A 22870-nucleotide genomic window follows, 5' to 3' on the forward strand; every position below is an offset into this window, starting at 1 on the left:
TGGCACGGCTATACTTGCCGTTTTCAAACTTTGTGTAAGTTCCAGTAATGGTCTTTCAGTAACTTACGGAAATACGGTACGGTAACAGAGTACGGTATTATACGGTCGCACTCCCTTTTTGCTCATCGCGCTTTTACCCCTCCTAATTCCTGTGAGAATACACTACAAATGCTTTCCAATCTTCTTTGTGCAGGGTCCAGTCCTTAAGCAGTCCTCCTAGATTGGTTAACACCCCGGCTTTTCTTTTCCCTCCTGGTCCTTCCTTCTTAACTGCTCAATTAGAACGTTATCACATTCAGCTTGCGCAACTTGCAGTGCTGTTAAGCTTATTGCATTTCAGCTGCAAATAAGCAGTCCATAGGCAAAGTCACTTCGCTCTCGCCCGCAAGACCACTTCATTCATGGCACACATCTGTCTTGTACTTGGCTTGCATTAGCGAGTGATTATATTCGATATTCAATAAACAAATAACGAGCTAGGAGAGGAAACCTTCGAGGCTACAAGATTTTGGCTTCTTTGGCAGCACTGTCCGAAAAAGCGTGTTATCTCTGGAGGTATTAACGTGTGGCCGCCTCTAGCAAAAAACAAATAAACAAATACTAATGAGAGTGCAATTTACACTATTATTCATAGCATTGAAACTCGCCACGTGCTGGCCCTTGAACGGTGATTATGAGTAAGCAAATCCAGTCTGAAAAACTAATGATATAGATAGACATCAGTGGAGATAACGTTTAATTATTCAAAGTAACTCTATACAGACGACAGAGCTCCTAGACAAAAGATGACCCAAAGTCATGAAACACAGTTTGTTCTTCGAGGGCCATAGCGAATACAAGCGAAACAGCACGGAATAAAAGAGCTCTAAAAACACAGGGCAGTGGAACTTTCTTAGTTGTTATTGATTTCGCGCTGTTTTCTTTCTATTGCCTAAGAGCTATTGCCAACTTGCCCACTTAATCCTAATCCTCGGGAGAGTTACTTGCTGGGTTCCGAAAACCAGAATTATAATATCTCAGACACTTTCACAAACAACCAGTCACAGAGGTCTAGTCATTGCGCTCGATTACTAACCGCCATGTCGTGGAATCAATCTGGAGCTGCATTTTCGATGAAGGCGAAAATAACTGGGCCCCGTGTACTTACTTAAGTCCACGTTAAAGAACCGCAGGTGGTTCAAACTTCCAGAGCTGCCTTATACTGCATTTCTTATATTTATATTGCGGCTTTAAGACGTTTACATCAGATTTATTAATAGGCTTTAACAAACCTAGCTTCATATGCTGTCCAGATCGCAACGGGGTTCACTGCGTGGAATTTGCAATACATACGTCTTGAAAGGGGCAGCAATGAAAGTAAGAAGAAAACATAAGCATGTATATAGCGTTCAGTTTAAAGGACGTCAGTGCAGGACAGTGGGAACACAGGGAGAAGTTTGTATGAGAAATCACAATATATCTTCCACTTCAACGGAATCAATTCCGCATTGCTTCTTGCTTTTATTTCATTCTTTCATTGCATCTGTCTGTTAGCAATAAAAAGTCCTAATGCTTTCCGAACCATAGAAAAAGCTACATGTTGTGTCATCTTGACAGCGGTTTGTATTCAAGAGAAAGACGCAATAACCTTATTGGTAAGTTGGGTGCCTGCTTCGCTGCAAATGTCGTCGAAAGATGCTAGTCTACTTTGTGTAGGCCCTGTGTGAGATATGGTCGCCATTTGGCAGTGATGTCGGGAAATAAAAAAACTGTAAAGAACACAGAGCCACTGGTTGGTGGAAGCAGCGTTACGTTTTAGCGAAGCATACGAAACAACCACTTTTCTGTGCACAGCTTCGCATTCTCAGCGCCACGCAAGAAACGCTAACGTTTTCAGAAATACGTATTTATAGATTTTCTATAATGAAACAAACCATCAAATACATAAGTACTGACGTTTCTCCAGAGATATGCGTAATATTTGCTGCTTGATCCACAATGTTCACAAGTATGAACGCAGCCACCAGATCAAAACGGCAGGGCATTAAAGAAGTGCTTAAACTTTAGCGGGGATTCTGCATTGTTTTGATGGACGGACGGACGGACGGACGGACGGACGCACTGATAGACAGACAGACAGACAGAGAAATTTCTGCGTTGAAGTGTCCTAACAAATACATCATAATCAAGAAAAACATAATGAGAACATCGGAACAGAACCTATGAACGATAAATTGTCTGGTCTGATCAGAAGAAAAAGTGGAAACGTATACACTCTTCTTTGAGCGCATCCATAGAGAGATGATTATGTAGTCACCTACACTGCACCCGGAGTCATCAAAACGTATGAATCATGTATTCGGGTCGGAAAAGATCAGTCATATAAATGTAAAATGACCGAAATTGCCTTAACAAAGACGAAGAGGGAATCGCCTGTTCGCCACAGGAAAGAGAGATATTCAGGGCTTGATCATGCATATTCGGTAACGATTCCTGCTTTGGTGGTTCTCACGCCCTTACGTAAGACCGGCGCAGCCCGTCTTTTGGCTGCTATATGCTCGTAATGCCGGCATATTTGTCATCAAAAACTGTTATTCTAAAGCGTGAAGTACAGTCGAACTCATTTTTCGAAGAAAGTGGTACGCTTGCTTCGGCATCGATTAACGCTCAGCCAGCCTCCCACTCGGCGGGCTTAAGGGCGTCGGTGTGCTAGATAAATTGGTAGGCCGGACGTATAGCACTACCGACAGGACGGAGCCCCTTTTCGTACCCGTCTGTATGTATCTGTTTAGGAGGGCTATCTGGAGAGATATCCTCCGTGTTGATTAGTAGTTGGCTCGCGTGCCGACTCTCATCGAGACCCGGGAAGAGCTCACACCCCATCTCTTTGTATGTTCGCGGCTGCTCACTTATAGGCTGCTTTATACAGTACGGCTGTACCTTTTGTATTCCATGCATTGTTTTTTGCCCCTGGTGTTCCTTTCTCGCTGCTCCTTTCACGTGGATGCCATAATGAAATCGGGGATCTCGAAGCTTCATGCGGAGGATAGAGGAATATTCCACGGTAGTAATACTCTTCCTTTTGTGTATTATGAAGCAATCATTGCTTACCGCCTACCTCGTAAAATGCAAACTTCATCATCGAGTTCAAGTAAAGCCAAAGAAATATTTTGGATCTATTTTTGATTATGTTGTCGCGTCTGTTTCTGTTGTTAACATCGAAATCAATTGAATCAGACAAAATGGCAGACGTGCAAAGAAATTGGTTGCGCAAATGTCTAGACAGTCATGGTGGTGAAACACAAAGTGCTAATTTTTCAAGGCGAGTTTGAGCATTTTCTGATTCCGCATATCAAAAGCGGTGAAGGCATCGCCTATCTATTGAAAAAAATAATATGCAGATTTATATTCGAAACTGCCTGGCTGCTTCAACATTATAGGACTCAGAAATGCTTCTATGCTATTTTGTTTTGTTTCAGACGTCCCCTACTGTTTCTACGTCTCGAAAAATTTGCGTAATGAGTTCTGACTGGAAGGGCGTACGTACGCGCAATATTTCATCATCTTGCCATTTAGGCAACACTGCTTTTGTTCAGTCTGCGAGTAAGAATCCAGGGAATGATAAAACTAGCATTGCTGCCTTGGTAATCAAAAGCGAAGGAGAAATCTTTGATAGCATTGTGGCTACAAATTATTACACACAATGGTTTCATTTCAAGGTAATATCGTCAATACTTGCATTCCATATCATAGGCATTCATTAGCTTGCTTCGGGAGGTAGGAGATTTTCCCTCCTTAGAGCGTCTCCTAAAAGCGTACTTTAACGTGTTGGAGTAAGTTTCGAAAACTGGAGAAATAAAATTACCAGAATATGTTATTTTAACTGCTTTCACGGCTTTTTTAACCAACAGTTTTTTTTCGCGAGACACTATAATTGTTTCGCAACTCTTCCTGCTTCGAGAAAACGTGACGTGTCTATCATACTTCATGCTTGTTGTGCAAGATAGTGCGTATACGCACTGTTGCTTGTGCAAACGCTATCGTAAACATAAAAAAGGGTTCAGTAGTCTAGATAGTTGAAGGTTGCAGCACCACGACAGTTGTAGCTTGATTTACAGTAGGAAGAATACAAGTGGCCAGCTTACTTTTGTTTCTTTGTATTTACGTCATATCAGCAGTACTTACTACTCACTTCGAAGACTGCAAATAATAAACACATTTGTAAGAATGTATTTCTTATTGCCATGTTCTTCTCTGCAATATCTTTCTTCGAAAGGGTGAATTGAGTCAATTAGTACCCTCTTAATCTCAATATTTTATTTCCTTTTCACATAACCTAAACATTAAAAGAAAAATTGTGATTGACGTAATGCGGCAGGAAGACACTACATGAATATTTAATTTCTGGCTTTCATGTGGCTTTTGTCGATAGGCCAGCTGCAAAACAGAGATAAATCTTGCAATTAAGAACACCTATCTGCGTTTATTTTAGGGGCGAAGCTCCTTAAGGCGTGGGCTGTGCGTCCCCTGTATGTAGCCACCTCTCGTTTAGTTCTTGCAGTGTCCACTAGATGGCGGTACCGTCTCCTGTATGTCGCCTCCTCTCGTTTAGTTCTTGCAGTGTTCACTAGATGGCGGCACCGTCTCCTGCATGTAGCCACCTCTCGTTTAGTTCTTTCAGTGCTCACTAGATGGCGGGACTTGTAGCTGATGATGAAAAGATGCAAGATGTTATAAACTAGACGGCGGTACTTGTAGTTGATGATGAAAGATGCGAGATGTTATAAAATAGGAAAGATGTCACACATGGTACGTGTCATTGGTGGAAGGTAATCGTTCGATTTAGTGCGGCGACGTACGCCAGGGGGAGCATTTCAATAAAATCGAGTAGGCAAAATGTACGGAAGATTCATGGTTTACCAGGTTTTCCTCCAGAGCTTCGCCCACTCATCATCATTCACTTCGTGGATATGGCGGCACTTTTTATGTCACTTCGAGTGCTTTCTGCTTCAAGGAAAGCAAATTTAGTGCCTCAAAAGATTCGCTTCATATATTTAACACATTTCAAATGCGTAAAAAAAGCCCTTGTAAGTCATATTTAAGGTATTAAGTCAACCTAAATTGGCAAATTTTCTTTCTTTCTATTTGTTATTACTCCACATATATCGCGTTTATGAATACTAATCAAAAAAGAAGGGAAAATGGAAATTGTGTCGACAGAAACCATAGTGGATTGCACATCCGAAGCGTGACGAGAACGGCCGTAGCGCTGTGCATTCAGAAACTGATACAAAATGTTATTAAAAGAATTGAGCCTCCCACAGAAAAGAAAGCGATGACATTCATGTGAAAAACAAGAATTAACAAAAAACACAGTAAAGTTTGCCGAGTGGGGATTGTCGCTCAATAAAAAAGAGTGCTTTTATCGCAGCAAAGTATCATTTCTGCCTAGATGACGACGTCAGAAGAACTGCCTGGGGATAAAGAACACCAAACTAATGGTTCATATTTTCGCAAGTGCCTTAAGGAAGTGCTGTGTCCTCTTTTCCCTTGAAATAGTTTATCCTTTAGAGAAACGTACTCATTCTTTGCGCAGTAGTGATGTCTAAAACAGAGAAAAAAATGAAAACAATACTGTGGCTTCTGAGAGGCCAAAACAATGCGTAACTGTATCTAGCGTATTATGTCTCATTCCTTTCCTGAAAAGATTTTTTTCTTTTTTCCCGCGGGCTCCACAAGTTGGTGGTCTCATTTCGTCCTCGGGCCTCTCGAGGATGGAATGGAATGGTGGCGCGCTGGGTGAATGCAATTGTGCAACTGGTGGCAATACGCAGTCTATGTCTACTTTCTGTCGTCCGCTCGTGATTCGTGCTGGACGGCTACTCCTAATGGGAAACCTCTCTTCAGAGACATAATGGTTCCTTCTTTCTCCTAACTGTCTCTGGCTGTGTAAAAGAGAACGAACGTTCTACCATGCCTTACTGTGTTATTCTGAGGGTAGTCAATGAGCAGAAGAAGTTCGAGAAATATGAGCCATGACACGTGTAAGAAGTGGCTGCCAGAAAATGCTCTTGTTAGTACGCTAGGCGTGCGATAAACAGTAAATAAAACGCAATACACGAAAAAATCCTGGTGGATGGGCATTCGCCTGTTCTGATGTCATTACCCTCAACGATTTAAGATTTCGCAGCAATGCCGTAAGTTTGCTAGGATTAGTGATTGTCTTGTTGTTCATGTAGTCCTGCATCTCTGTCTCAATCGTCTAATTCACCTTAGATCAACAAGGTGTGGGCTCGAGCTAGTAGGTATTTCATGATGAAATACTTCTCGCGTAAAACTTGTTAGATAACAGACAAAAGAGCGCCCGCTCTTGTCTGGTTCATTCGTTGTCTAAAAAATTTGGCGCTGGAAGTAGTTTGTCTTAGACAAAGCTGTTGGACAATAAAATATTATCAGCAGTGTATGTGGCTTCCTTGCTAATATCTGTTAAGCAGTGTTACTGGTCATTATTAAGGCAACATGGGAATACAGCTTACGAACGTCAAGCTAGATTGTGCCAGCTGTATAATTTCTCTTAAGGCGGATGTCTTTGGTTGAGAAACGGCCTTACATTTGACGGTACGCTTGCTGACGAAATCCGTGCTCATTCACTTCCCATGTTTGTTGCACTTTTCGTAAAGCACGCGAAGTCCACTCTATCTGCTCACGCAGTTTTACTTGGAGTAACTAAGCCTTCTTCGACATGGTGGGTACAAACTGAGACGTCATATAAAGCAAGGTTATTGTATACTGGCTTTGACAATCACATTCACGCAAGCCAACTTTAGTTAACCCTTCTACTCCCATGTCAGGTTCTATACGGTTAATTGAAAGAAAAACTCTGCTTTGTTGTAACTATTTCCCAATTCTTTTCAGGGCAATAAAGCTCTTCCTGTTTCGAAACAAAATGTGAGTAACAAGAATAGGGGAGTCAGATATTGGCAGCTACGTTACGCCACAACGCTCGCAGCTCGCAAAACGGGTCGTAAACTTTTACAGTTTTCCATCGAGCGCACTGTTCGCAGGCTGTGGTCCAGCGCACGCACTTTTGAGTACGAGGTGTCAGATACTGAGATTTGAGATCTTGGATCAAGAGCATATGCTCAATTTCCAAAGAATGCTTTCGGTTGGCGTGAACACTATTTTACGCATATGTAGCTCAATCCAATTGGGAATTTTTCGAGGTGCTTCGTGAAAAAGCAAAGACTGTTTTTTTTATTTTGCTGTTTAGCTCCCAGGCCACCATTTAGAACTTGAAAGTTAATCTAATTGTCGCTATCATTCATGGGCGCAGGTAGAGTTATTATTATTATTTTCATGGTTGAGGGCACGGCTGTTTATCGGTACTTTACATGAGTTCACGCATGAATTTGTAGGCGTGGGTGTATCTGTGCGTAAGCAAAATAAATTTTGAGGAGGTAGGAACCCGCCTCGGTGGTCTAGTGGCTAAGGTACTCGGCTGCTGACCCGCAGGAAGCGGGTTCGATTCCCGGCTGCAGCGGCTGCATTTCCGATGGAGGCGGAAATGTTGTAGGCCCGTGTACTCAGATTTGGGTGCACGTTAAAGAACCCCAGGTGGTCAAAATTTCCGGAGCCCTCTACTACGGCGTCTCTCATAATCATATGGTGGTTTTGAGACGTTGAACCCCACAAATCAATCAATCAGGAGGTAGAAACCTCCCTAACACACCCTCTTCGTGGCCATGCGCCGGGTAATATTGATTACAAATTATCGTAGATTGAATGAGATATCAACACACTTAGGTAAATCAGTTAACGTTTGCCATCCTTTGATAATACTTTCAAATAATACTAAATGATTTCTTGGCACTTTTATAGCGAGCACTGTCGGCTGCGTTACGCTATGATGCCTGAAAATTTCTACCGCACGTTCTCAATACGTTCGCTTGACATTTTTCATTTTTGATTAATTTTTGTAAAACGTACTGAAGTAAATAAGTGCAACACAAGTCATTGACGAAGACGAACGAAGGAAGCAAACAGACAACACAAGTAAGATACTGCAGCGCCCTTTCCAGGCACTGGTATAAATAAAAACGAGGCCTACAGTTTAAGAAGCGCAAAATATGATACCTTCTTTTTTAGTGTTTATTGAATACGGAACATGCCACATTGCACTATGCAAGGAACAGCAAACAAAGTCATGCAGAAATGAAAAGTTCCACTTACATCTATGTTGAAGTCTCAAAAAGCAATAATTCATTCTAATGTTTGCATGAGCCTGCTCAGATCTTCTGGGACGCATTTCCAAAGTGAGGAAACGGCATCAGAAGGGCAATATAGCGCGTGACAGCGCCGTGGAAGCGGCTAAAAAAACACTAAATGCGAAATGGCTTTCAGCTTGTCAGTGCTAAGAGATAAAAGCATGGCTTAAATATGGTTTTATTGCTGGTACTGGTGCCCATAATACTTCGCGGCAGAATGGAAAGGCCGTGGCGTTTACCGGTAGGGGTAGTTGGAGCCAATGCAAAAAGCACTTTTTAATTCGCATTTTCGAGGAAGATGAGGCAATATTTTTACCCTATCCTCTTAGTTGTTTTTTTACCACTGCTGGCTTCTTTTCTCATTTCAGAGTGCGGATGAAGTGTGTTGAGGTTTTTGAAATATCACTCATACACCTCACGTATTTCATCACTGTGATCATCCAAGGCGTGCAGTTTGACTTTGTCTTTTTGTGAAATATAATGCATGCTTTGTTTCTTTAAGCTTGCGTTACTACAATTATTTTTGCAGCAAAAAAATATGATATCTCCGTTCCTTCTGAACTTCGATAAAATTCTTTGTCTTCCTGTCACCGTTCCTTGCATGGGGCAATTTTCCTTCGTTCGCTGAATAGAAAAGTTGTGAATAGGTCAACCACTTTGAAGACAAAAGCACATGCGGACGCATTTTTTGTGCACTTTCCATCTGGTGTAACCAACTTATTCAAGCTTTTTGACGTCACGAACTGGAAAAAAAATGCTTGCTGTTTCTACACTGTCTAAACTGCCTAAATTTATACACTGTCACGTAGAAAGTTAGGCAGTTTGCTCAATATTTTGTTGTATTATCAAACTAACTATCCTTTGTTGCTTTTTACGCCACCAAGTTTATATTTGTAGACGTTAACACCGAATTTTCTGGTATGTATGTTTTCTTGCGTGGTGTTGGGCTCGAACTTCGTGCGTTCCCCGAATACCTTATGTTACCCACCCCGCGGCCGGCGACCCCTCGCCAACAAGGAAGCAGGGCCACCGGAATGCGGAACGATGACTGTCTGCTGGCCACAAAGGACGCGACAACTCCCGTGCCACTGTCACGCTCAATTATGGCCCCTTACAGGAGACCAAGCCAGGCTGCAGGTGGCCGGTACACGTGGAAGGTACACCTACGCGTCCGCCGGACAATAAGAATCAGCGGAGGCGACGGCATTGGCGCAGGGGCCAATTGTATTGATGGCCTGTCAACCCGGCATCGCGGGAATTCACTCGGAGGCGCTTTTCCACGACCTGGCAACACCCGTCATCGACCATTCCGGGAACCGGTGTGAAAGAAACCCGAGCGACGACGGAGAACCGATGAGTGGCCAAGAGGCGGTGGGTCTTCGAGGTTGTGGCGAGGAGAGACACATCTGTGCGTTTTTATTGGACTATAAGAGTGGTGCGTTTTGATTGGACTGTAAGAGTGGTTGAATGGGGAGACAGGGGATAAAACCAGGGGTGCAGGGACAGTGAGAAAAAGAAGAAAAACGAATAAACGTCTCTATATCCAGATGATGTCGGAGCGGTCATTTCCTCAAGGTGCCAGCAGATGAAAGGTTCTCGTCTTCGGCTTCCTTAGCGGCAGCAGCAAATGTCGCTCAACAAGCGAGAGGCGAGTGGAAAGAACCAAACGGAACGTAACTCGCGGTATCAAAGAGTTTGCTGTGAAAGGTGTGCCGAGACTAATTCACGCTTCATCGAACTATCTTCTGGTGTTCGTTGGCGGTCACCCCAGGTAACCACCAATTTCAAATGCGAAGCATTTCTTAGCGAACTTCAGCGACTATGAGCGTATCTATCTATCTAGCCGCCTGCGACTTTTAGTTCTCCTGGCCGTTGCATTATTGGTATCGATACCAAACTTGGTATGGCATAACAAGACTTTATGAAGAACATATTTGGTTAGTCATAACATGAAAATGTAGACATGTATGCCATGAATGTCATAAATTACTTATCATTGTCCTGCAGCTCTTGCGGTGGTTTCGTTCACATGTCATGTTGCAAAACTACTATGGTATGACATGACTACATGACGAACGCAATCGAGAAAACCTAACATGAAACTCATGACATACGTGTCCTGTAACAACAGAACTACATGCCACGCTCACGGTGTGCTCGCGGCATTTCGCTAGCATCACATATACGAAATTCGATATTACGGTACGTGAATAGATGACGAAGGTATGTGACTGGTGCAAACATGATAATCAAGAGATGCGTGTCATGTAACAACATGACTAGATGCCACGTTCATGATGTGCTGGTGGCCGTTTCGCCAGCCTCACTTGTATGAAATTCGGTATTATGGGATGTGAATGGATGATGAAGGTATGATACTGGTGCGAATGTGATAAACTTTAGATGTGTGTCATGTAACAACTTGACTACATACTACCCTGATGATGCGCTCGTGGCCGTTTCGCTAGCTTCGCATGTACCAAACTCGGTATTACGCAACGCGAACGGACAACACAGGTAAGCGACACACCGAAACGTGATAATGACGACATACGTGTTATTTACCAACATGACTACATGCCACACTCATGATGCGCTCACAGCCGTTTCGCTAGCTTCACATATGCCAAATTTGGTATTACGTGACGCCAATGGATGAGCAAGGTATGTGACCGGTGCAAAGCTAATAATCATGAGATGCGTATCATGTGAGAATATGACTACATGCACAATCAAAGCGCCAATACATTTCGACATGACGCGGTGCACGTGCTCGCCGGCGTTCATTTCTTCGCGTCACGCCGGCGTGGCCACGCCAGGCGCCGGTCCTGCCATATACTCACAGGCGCGCGCCGCGCTGCGTTGCTTTGACGCATGTGCGTTTCAGCAGGTCTGGCGTTCCTCCGTAACAAAAATATCTATTGATATGTCGGGTTTAACGTCCCGAAACCTCCATATGATTGTGAGAGGCGCCATAGTGGAAGGCTCCGGAAATTTAGACCACCTGGGCGTTTTTAACCTGCACTCAAATCTGAGCACAGAGGCCAACAACATTTTCGCCATCATTAGAAATGCAACCGCCGCCACTGGGATTCGATTCCGCGACCTGCGAGTCAGTTGCCGAGTACTTTAGCCACTAGACCACCGCGGCGGGGCCACGAAAAGAGGGAGACGCAGTGTTGTCTGGGTAACGCATCGGCATAGAGTAATGTTACTCTATGACATCGGCGCGATATGCAGCATGTCGCATTTCGCGCCGGTTGCCGTCGGGCCACGCCAAAGGACAGTGGTCGCGCCTGGCGTCAGACTATAGAGTGCTCGCGTTTTGCTAACGTAGCGTCACAGTGCCCAGCGTGCGCGCGCGTCAACGCTAAATTGGAGCATATTGGGCCCTTCATTATGCGCTCGCGGCCGTTTTGCTAGCTCCACTTTTACCAAATTCGGTGTTACGTAACATCAATGAATGACGAAATATATGACTGGTGCAAACGTGATAATCCTGACACGCGTGTTATATAAGAACATGGCAACATACCACGCTCATAGCATGCTCATGTCTGTTTCGCTAGCTCCACATATACTAAATTTGGTATCACGTGACGTGAATAGATGACGAAGGTAAACGACACATCCAAACGTGATAATCATGACACGGAAGTCACATACGGCATCATTTACATCCATCTCGTAACGTTGTACTAAATTTAAAGTGACACATCAAAATTTCTCATTCATGCTTTACATATCATTGATTCCCACTGTACGTGAGATCTGGCAATTTTTTTCATAACGAATTAAAAAAAAACACTTGAAAATATTTGAGTTATGACACTACTTTGTTTTCGTTTCCATTCAACATGTCGCGTTTGCATTCTTCCGACTGTCCACGTCGTCAAGGCACGGCAGACGGTGCACCTAAGGGAGATGTGTAGGTGTTGAATTATGTCCAGTCTTTACTATGTTGATAGTGCAGGCCATTATGTTGCATGAATATTTAAGACAGAGAGGTGTATATGTAATGTGCTGCACTCTGTCAGTACAGAGTGCCATGTCGCTGAAGTTGGTGGTCCCCTAGGGTGACCACCCTGTAGCAAAATAGCCATTTGGGCTAGTTGGTAGTGGTTCATTATTGAAGATAAATATAGGGGGCAGTACTTAGCACAGACTGGAGGAGAGAAAAGGCTTGTGTTGTTCTTCTCTTTTCCAGTACGTGTAAAGTACTGCGGCCTCTTTCTATCTTCAATAATGACCACCCTGCAATGGGTGTCTTAGAAGGCTTGCAATACATCTTGTGGGCGCGGCGGCTATGGGCGCAACGACTATAGAAGAAGATATAGATGAACGACGACAGAGTCGTAGTTCGCGCTTAGCGGCCGGCGACAGGTTGTCGCAGTCGAGGTCTGAACGGCTAAAGTCGCGCCCCTTTGCTCCTTCGTCTCGTGTTTAGATTATTCCGGGGTGGCTGCCTCCCAGGACCAGGCAGTATATATTTTCAGAATCAAAACTTTCTCGTGTTGTGCGATTCCTGATATTGACCTCACATGTCCAGCAGATCGCCTTTAGTCCGCCCACACAAAATATTGCAATCAAGTGTTCATAGCAAGTTTACTGCTTATGTACTTACCTTATTATTAGATGCGAAGCATTTCTTTGACTAACCTGTGTAGCGCTGTCCCTCCGTCCGCACCACACTCCCCTGTCCGCAGGTATTGGGGCTTTTACTCGCAGTGTGTGCACTATGACGTCATTCCCTCCCTATCCTGTGCCGCTCGCTGTGTGCCATTTCCCTCGTTTCACCCTCTTCAGCACCCGCAATGCTCGTACCCACTCCTCTCGTGAGCATCATCTCACCCACGCCACCTCTCTGCATCTGTCGGCGAGAAGAGACCACGAGCCGGCAGTGCGTGCGCGCTGTGCGCGCCTCGTGAATCTCCCTGCGCAGGCAATATAGAGTTTTAGTACTGCGGAATGGTGCTACGTACGCATCACGCAAGCGCCTTGCGTTACGTGGCGTTGTTTGCCACTAATCGGCTTTTAGTACGCCATAGTACCCACGTACGTAACGAGCGTGAAGCGTGTTGCGCCATCTGGTAGATCAAAATAGAAGCACGTGTTGTTGACAGCCAATGTGAGCCAATCCAAGTGTTACAGCCAGATTATGTCCATATTTTAAGCCAAACAGCCACCATAACAGAACCGGTCTGTGGTTGCCTTCGATGCCGCCATTTTGATAAACAAGGTCTCGCGCTTTCGCGAACTTGTTCGAGAGCGGCACGATCAGCTCATACGTACGCACGCACGCATCTCATGCGTGCGTACGTAGCGGCTGCGTACGTAACGCGATACGTGCGCGTTGCGGTCTGCGCATGCGCACTACGCAGAACGTGGCGTCCTTACGTACGCAACGCCGCCACGTACGCCGCGTACGCAGTACTAAAACTCTCTAATGTGGACGGCACGCCGCTGCTGGCCGCGCGAGCTGCCGACGGTCGGGACGCGTTCGTGATATGCTCCCTGCTAGTGGCCGCGTGTCTTTCCCGGCCTCACGCCGGCGTTGCGAGGGTTCGCGTTGCGAGGGTTCGCGACGCCAATCCAGACGAGGCGCGAGCCAGGGAAGCTGAACAATAGCGTCAGCAGTGGAAGACCAGCGACACAGACGAGGCGCGAGTCAAGAACACCGATCGCATTCGAAAACACTGACGGCGCACGGGTAACACCGGTAAGACCCTAGCCAAGAAAGCCGAGCCCAAGCATGTTCAACGCGTCCCGTCTTCTATGTCTTTGCGTTTGAAATAAATATTTACTGAAGTATACGCTAAACCGAGTTTCGCTTCAAACCATTCTTCCCGCACCAGCGTCGACGCCCGTTACAACCAGGTCAACTCCGCGCGCCCCGCTTCTGATTCGCATTCAATCAGGGTTCCTTTTGAGGAGATGGTCATTAGCTCTTTGCTTTGAAATCGTATCAAGGTTGTATGAAGGCGTTAGTGCCTTGAACCAATATGACTAAAGAAACCTAACCAGTGAGACAATTCCGCCGCGAATTCTACATTACGCGAGCACGCGAAACAATTAGAATGCAACAAAAACATGAGAATAGTGATTATATTTTTCTTTCCCTCTTTGCCTATAAATGTCAATGCAGAAACGTTTCTTTGCCTTGAAGTTGTGTACTGCATAAGTATGATCATATCACTACTGTTCAAAGGCGTGTTTAAAATAAACACCAGGCCTGCACGAAAGGCGCACCAGAATCACAGCAAAGGTTAGAAGAGCGGTCTTACACAGCCTTTTATCAAAAGTCATTGGGTAACTGCTGCAAGCACAATTTCTGAGTAACCACTGCGGCATTGTGATAATAATGCCTGGGTAGAAGGCTGGCATTCACTATGCTATCCTTCGTCATTCTTCTGAGGCGAGTGGTATCCGCTAAACACTTGCTAGGAATTTTGTGCCAATTGTTCATCCAGTGGCTGACGACGACGAGGACTTATGGCTGATGTGGGTACGCGCCACAGTTAATAAGCGAACAAGAACAAGCTTTTGTGATGGGTTGGAGCATTGGATGGCCCACTTGTCACGCTAATCGCATTGTGTTGTTCTTTTGGTGTTCTTAAACGTTTTACAATATTGATAGTAACGTGATTCCTTTCCCTACATGAAGCCTGCCTAAGGCAAGTTTACGAACAAGTACCAAGCACCGTCGTGGCTCTGTGGTAGAATACAGGGTTGAAATACAGCGTACCCGGGTTCGGGCCCCACTGTGTCCTTGGTAAAAGGTTTTTTAGGGGCGAAGATTATAAAGTGTGGGTCTGTCCATCCCTTGTACGTTTGTAGTAGTGCGTAGCCACTGGTGGCACATACTTGCTCTAGAATGGGTATTTGCCACAGGGGATGCAAGATGGGAGATGGCGGTACTTGGAGTGTTCACTAGATGGCCGCACGGACGGACGGACAGACGGGTAGATAATCGCGCGGATGTACGGACAGGTGGACGCACGAACAGACAGACAAACAAATGGATGGACGGACGCATGTATGGACGCACGGATGGTCGCGCGGATGGACAGAAGCAATGACGAACGGACGGAGGGAAGCACGGACGGGCTGACGAACGCTTCGCCCCAAGCATCATTGACTCCATGAATATGCTGTGATTTTTTTTTCTTATTTCGTGCGATAGTGGTTACGGACACCGGTGGAGGCAGCGGTAAACTACCGCGCCGCACGTGTCCCGAGTTGTAATCTCATAACAGCTTTCACTGTAAATAAAAAAAGGGTTCCTAAAGCTTCCCTTTTAGGAGTGGAACGCAATACCGACTGCCTGTTCCTAGTGTGTATTTCAAACACTTAGTGCATGAAAATCTTTCCGTTTTTTATGCACCCACAACGTGGCCTTAAGAGAATAGGCGCAGTATCGTGTGCGCCTTTGTAGTGAGGTACCAGCTTTCAACCACGAAGCCATTATCACCGTCGCATATTATGGCGCCCTTAGGCAATGCGCACTTGTGCCACGCATTGCTACTGCAATATTTCGTGTTGCATTCTGAAGCATGTACGCAGGACGCATGTGTTAATGAAGCGTGAAAGCTACTTTCACTGCATTTCCAAGCAGAGAAAGTTGTTATTACTGTTTTCGCAAGCAGAAGCGTGGCCGCAAGGTAGAACAATCACATGCCACGCAAAGGATCTGGGTTTGATTCCCACTTGGACCCAAACCATTCTGTTTAAGACCGTATTCTGCTCCAGAATTTTTTAATCATTTTTATTTGCATCGTTGTCAATTTTCCGGCCACGCATGAGAGAATAATTTTTTGCGCACAAACAGTGACGCCAACACCAACGCCGATGCCAGAGTTTCTGCGAAATGAGCTCTTTAATGCTATCGCATAAAAAATGCTTCATATTGTCATTTTTCTCCGACCTGCAGGGCAAAAGGAGACGCAGTTGGGACTGGAGAATGAGAGAATGCGAAAAAAAATGTCATCCCTTCGGATTTTGCAGTATATTGCAGTATAAGCAGCTTAAATTGACTCCAAGGGCGCCCTAGCAGTTTTTATGGGCCCACTATTTGCCATCTACGCAATGAATGCGGCCAGAAACCGGTGGTACGTTGCTCAGAAATTTCTAGCAGATCAAGCACTTCTAGTCCTTCTTTGTGCTAATGCTTTCTTTTGTTGGACGCTTGCACTCCATTGGGTTATTCAATAATATGAACCTAGATATGTTCTGATGCAGTCTATTCGCCTCTTTTTGCCATTTTGGATGGAGAACTGCACGGGCATTTTATAACTTTCAAAATTGTCTGCCAGGCACTGTGAGGTGATGAACTTCAAATTGTCCCTAGCTTGTTATTTTTCCGGTATGAAAAAAATGACTCATTAAAACTCGGTTAAGAAAGGTGTGTGTAAACGGCTTGACCTGAAGATCAATTAAATTTCGCACGCGTCTCTTGAAAGTATGCTTGGAAAGGAACAGCCTCGATTAAGTAGCGCGAATGGAGTGAGTCCTGTCCTCCACAGCAGTCAGCACTTTTTCGTGTCGTTTTCCACCCAAGAAGCTCTATATAGCGTTTTCCACCCAAGAAGCTCTATATGCCCCATTCCTCCTGAACAAAATTATAGTATTTCTTCATTATGCGTTATTGTTTAACTAAATTGGAAACTCCCAATGGCATTTTGTTTTTTTTTGTGGCATTTCGCCCCTCTAACATGCCAGAATCCAAAAACATTTCCGCTTTCCCACCAGGCACCAAATCAAGCAAACTTATGGTGGTATGCAGCTAGTAGTATAATGTCACGAAGTAAATGCGCAAGCTCTTGTACTGACGTCGGAGTATATAGCTTAACGAACGGATCCAATAATTAAGCCGAGCACAATTTCACCCTTCTTGATGGGTCGCGAAGAAACCGACACCAGCCACGTAATTTTTCCCACGGGAACACTGTGAACGATGATAAACTTTTACACATAAAAATGCAGACAAATACCAGTGCCTACCGAGGTCAGCCTAGTCAACACCTGGCGTTTTTTTCTGTGTGCATCTTGCATAGCAGCGCTTCCAAAAAGAAGGTGGAATGCGTGTATTAACGCAGATATTGCTCGCTTCGAACGATGAGGCTTGCGGTTGACTATGCGTCTTGATCACTTGTCATCACTCGTACAGCAGTTTATTTAATTTATTTTGTTGTTCAAAGGCCAGTAACTACGAATTGAACACGCGAGTTTGGCCTGCTCATTTTGACTGATTAAAATACGGTGCCACAGTTACTGATCAAAAAGGGGCTGGGTTGAATACAAGTGTTGTTTTAAGCGCCATATTTTAATCACGCGAAATTAACTAGGCCAGTACCTCACTTTGCTCATTTTGACCATATAATTCGATATATTCTACTGAGTGGTCTGAGACTTACCGTTAACCACGGAGAAGTTACGAGAAAATGAAGATGGTCATGTACAACATGGTTCCGTTAGTGGTAATCTAAAGGTCCTAGTGCCACACCTAGAGTAGCTTAAAAGCTGCTGTTTTATAGGTCTCGTTGTCATTCATAAATACACACGCTCTTTATACGTTAGAGTCCATGGCACCTCGTCGTAGCCTAATGACGGGTGCATACCCTCGTCTCTTCAAGGAGGCGCTGTTGGCCAAATAAAAGCAAGGTAAAAAGAATTAATTAGTGTGCTTTATGTGTAATATAGCCAAGTTGCAAGTGTGAGCGGAATTAATAAAACGGTTGGACGACTAAAAGTTTTTTTTTTTTCAGAAAAGTAGCAATATCAAGCGATTCGCTTACGTGAATATTTATTTAGTATTGTCCTCATGTTTTTTTGCTTTGGTACAACCACCGCGTTAGCGCATTCACCTCTGACATGCACCAGAATATGCGCTTTTTATAGCCTTTGATTTTATAGCTACTGAAGGACAGTTAATTCATCGCAATATGACTCCATTTGTCGCGATGCATTTAAACTGGCAATTAGAATGTACCTGTCAGCATTTCTCTCATGATCAGCTCGTTTTAGTACGCTGCTTTCATCTGCTATTGCTTCCGTTAGAATTACTTATAAAACTTTACATAGTTATGATATTCTGCTTTATGCAGTAAATCATAGGAATAAGTTGACCCACCTTTGTATGTTCCTGACGTGTTTTTGCAACTTTTCACCTTATTGCATGAACAAAAAACACAGATTTCGCTTCGGTCATTTTCCGTTGCACTTATGTTTCTTTTCCCATAACTATACTTTAGCATGACCTAGTCAATATCAGCGAAAAACTCGATCAATCACAGCACTCGTGAAAACGTGCCCTCCAAGCAGCAAGTACGTGGGAAATTACTACAACTGAAAAGAACTGCGTCGAATGAACAGGGACATTCACCTGGGATGTCAATTGTCTTCCTCTATTTTTCAGCCACTGAACTCAGCAAAATTAAACACGGGTTAGAGATCAATTACTGATGCACATAGTAACGAAAGGAGAACTCAAATTCTCTTCATGTGCAGCACAACAGTAATGTGATCGGAAACTTGCATTCCTATTCAAGCATGTAGATGAGAACATCGGACAATTCCAAAACGCTAATTCACATGTTTTACTCTCGAGCATTGATTGAGGCTGTGACAGACGAAAAAATTCTTCACGCCCGAGACTCGTTTTTATAATACAGGATGTCGAATGAGCCGCAAGAGACAACAAAAGTAGAAAATATAAGTTCAATTAATATACAATTCCAAGCAGATGGCCAGCTTGGTTCTCAGCTAGAGAGAAAGAAAAAGGAGAAGGGCGGGGAGATGAACCAGGGCTGAGCCTGGAAGGCTTCCGTGCACTGTGTTGAGGGAAGAAGGAGGGAAAGTTATAGTGATGAGAAATGCATGCAGAGTCTACGATCAGGGTCCTAGTATATTGCAGCCTACATTCCATACCTGAGCAGTTTCACACGGAGAACAGCTTAGCGCACATGAGCGAAGTAATCACTTAAAGTCAGTATTGACAATGTTTTTTTTTCTTTAAAATATTTAACAAGGATGGCTTCACGGGGCTTAATCACTGAGATGTGTCTTAGAAGTGAAGTGATAATAGAACCCGGGAGGTGTTGTTTTGTGTGTGAAATTACCTATGCGTATGACGTCCGGTAATGCCGCTACTGTGTCACACTGCCAAAGTAGTGGCACTGTAGCCATTGATATACACAGCACCAAAAGGGTCCCTCGAGCGAATGTCCAGCTTGCTCTACGCACGGTGCACCACAGTTCCCAGGCCATGTTCTCGGATGAAGATTCCGCCAGAAGATTACTGTGCACTTCAACGTTGAGGGTGACTGCTTTCTTCATTGAGTTCACAGGCAGCACAGGCATTATCAATTTTCTTTCGAAGTGAGCTGGAGTCTATTTTATTTTTCAAGTATACTTATGAGAAAACTTTCAAGCTGCTTGTACTACACTGCTCTTTTTTACTCTGTACGCAATCACTCATCAATATGTGGATAGAAACACATCTATTCGAATTTCAGCGTTTTGAACATCCGCTTCGGCAAAAACAGTTTTCTGTGAAATTTCACGGTTCCAAATGCTACACAGGAGATTAAAAAGGTTATTTTCTTTACCTTCCAAGTCAATTGTGTCAGTTCGAAGGGTCATCTGAATATCTGAGACGCCTAAATGTTTTTCTACCTTTCTCGCGCCTTCCAAAGTTAGAACAAGATGGTCGCGAAAATTTATTGAGCCTGCCTATTAAAAATTAGAAGCATACACAAAAAATCCCTGATGCTTCGTTAGGAAAATAAACAGCGATATCTAAAGTATTAAATTGATAATTTCTAAACTGTTGCTACTAAACGGCGCATTTTTTTAAAGCAAGCTCATAGCTACCACCCAAAAAAATGTTTTTGAAATGTTAGATTTTTTTAAAATTTACAAGTCTTTTAACCCAACACAAAGCAAGGTGCTTCATGAAAAAAAATGAAGCTATCAGCTCCTCAAATTTTACTAGATTGAATCCGTATTAACATTGAGTAAACCCAAAACATTTTTGGCTGCGACTAAAATGTTGTATTAGTAAGGTGCCAGCGACTACGAAATAACTTTCTCAAGCGCCGTGTTCTTACCACGTCTCGCTTGATGCAGCAGGGAAGGAAGCACTTATATCCAACTTGTAAAAAACACGCCAATACACACATTCCTAAGTTCAATAACTAGACATCGGTCGCAGTAACCATGTAGCTTAAAGTGTTCACGACCGTGCGCTAATTGAAACTCTCACAAATCGATGGCCTCGAGAAAGTAAAGATCAAATGGCACGTCGAGGATGCATTTGACGTGGTGGAAAGCTCTGTCTCGCGGGACATCTCATCAGGGATATTGTACACATCACCATCCGGTGTTTGTTCGAAGAGATTACGGTGAGCTACGGACACTGATGGTTTGACACCGGCGATGCGAAATCACTACTCTGTTGACACTGGCTGGACGAGTTGAGTCGACGCAGGGACGTTTCGTAATTGCACAGGACAAAAACAGGCGATTGTCACTTGGCTCAAAAAACTCTTTCCTCCAGAGCAGTGTACAGCAGAAGCCACCAAGCGGGAGCGCAGACCGCCGGCTACTGAGCCGTGGGCCGAAGCGGCAATACTGCGCCGCGCATCCCTTGTTCCCCACTAGCGCGGTTGCGAGGGGGAAGGAAAAGGAACCGAGTCAAGCCACCCACAGCGCTGATTCGTAGGCGCGGCTTCTAGAGAAGGCGCTCGCTGGAGGTGAGAGGGAGATGAGGGTGGGTGGGAGAAGGGGAGCACACGCGCCGATACGACGCGCAAAGGCGACGGCGCGGTCGTTGTAGAGATTCCAGTAGCGCCATCTCTGAGTGCTTTCGCGTGTGCTCACGCACAACTGCACAGCCAGTAGAAGGGGGGCTTCTGCATAATGTCTCGATGTGAACTACCCTGAAAATAATGAAGCTGTCTCGGATCGTGAAAACTTTCGTGTAGCTGATTTAGTTGTTTTTTCCTCGGCAAAGTTTTTTTTATTTTTTCATGATTTTATGATATTTTAGCGTTTGTTCAGGAAAAGGGTTGCAAATAAGCTGGTACCTTTTCAAGTATCGTTTTAAATCAAATTATCTTCAATCTACAACAATTTAACCATGCTTAAAAACATGTTAGAAATAACTTTTTGACATCTTCTGCAGAATGGTTACTACTGTAGGTTGCTATTTACCGCGGGCATCAACAACCGAAGCCGAGGTTTGCATAAAGAAGAACCACGTGGCTGAGTGCTTTTATATGTAGGGTTTAGCGCCATTACTTATGCAAGATCTGAGTCATTGATGTTTCGAGCAGATCCGTCGGTAAAAGAGGTCTTGAGAAATTGGTTAGTAAATTCGAGAATACTCCTAATGCCCAGGTCTGCGAGACAGCCCGGGCAGTCAACTCATAAAATAAATAAAACTTTCAAATACGTCGCTTAGAATGGGGCGCAATTCTAGATGCTATGTCAGCGTTTCTGCTCAGCGTTTAAAAGAAATAGAACGGTGACTACGGTTGTCGCCATAATCTATATTGCTCTCCTTTGACCTACTTGACGCGTCAATAGCACAGGCTTTCAATCATTCGTTGAAGGCATGATTGAGGAATCCAATGTCGCTCTGCACAAGCGTCTACCTGAGTTCCATGAGCTCTTGTATACGCTCTTCAAATGTTGTACTCATTTGTTAGCTGTGTCCATGAGCCACTTTATTACTCTTCCTAATCCTTAAATTGTAAACTTTCAGTGGGTGCAACACAGTGCACTTAATGTTTTCACTTGATTGTGCGTTTGTCAATCTTATGCTGAGTGATTTTGCTCTGCTTAGGCGTCTTTGTATACCGTTACTCATTACAGTCCATCAGGCATCTCTCTATGCTCTCAGTGAATTATTTACAATAAAGATATTCCTTCCGACCGGCTCTTTTCAGGCCTCCAACAAGGAGCGAGTGCTGTAGTTCGGAATAAGTTTGGGAGCAGTGCACAATTTAATGAGTCAGTCTTCCGTCTGCGATTTCGGAACGTCGCATTGAAACCCTATGGTGCATTTTTTATTCTCTTGTAAACATTGAAGAAGTGTCATCGATCCAAAGCTCTCTTTTTCCGGAGACAGTGCATTTTTATTCAGGAGATTTCTTCAAAATGAGGCAAATTCAGAAACTAAACCAGCTCAAGTAAGGCTCTGATGGCACATACATACTCCCAACTTTCTTCTAAAACAGTAAAAAATAAACAATTATTATTGGCAAGTTACTATTGGTGCTTCAGCTGAACGTTCAGAGTATGTATGAGATAATTTTGATTGATATGTGGGGTTGGACGTTTCAAAACTATCATATGAATATAAGCGACGCCGTAGTGGAGGGCTCCGAAAATTTCGACCACTTGGGGTTCTTTAACGTGCAACCAAATCTAAGCACAAGGGCTTACAGCATTTTCGCCTGCATCGAAAATGCAGCCGCCTTAGACGGGATTTAATCTCGTGACCTCTGGAGGAGCAGCAGAGTGACTAGGCCAGCATGGCGGGGTGAGACAATGTAGCACTATTTGAAGTAGTTTCAGTTCTGTATTGGGTCCATTAAAAAAACAAAAGAGAAAACGCGGCTCAA

General features: G+C 44.1%; 1 protein-coding gene across 1 annotated transcript in view; it reads right to left on the reverse strand.

Annotated features, from left to right (window-relative positions):
- Nucleotides 1–20687, reverse strand: part of LOC119173706 (glutamate receptor ionotropic, kainate 3-like) — a 142811-nt gene extending 122124 nt beyond the window's left edge. Inside the window, exon 1 of the mRNA XM_075894622.1 lies at nucleotides 19361–20687. Within this exon, the coding sequence (XP_075750737.1) occupies nucleotides 19361–19601 (241 nt within the window). The 5' untranslated portion in view covers nucleotides 19602–20687. The remainder of the gene's footprint in view (nucleotides 1–19360) is intronic.
- Between the last annotated feature and the right edge of the window lie 2183 nt (nucleotides 20688–22870).

This window comes from Rhipicephalus microplus, chromosome 5 (genome assembly GCF_043290135.1).
Source record: "Rhipicephalus microplus isolate Deutch F79 chromosome 5, USDA_Rmic, whole genome shotgun sequence".
Taxonomy (NCBI): Eukaryota; Metazoa; Arthropoda; class Arachnida; order Ixodida; family Ixodidae; genus Rhipicephalus; species Rhipicephalus microplus.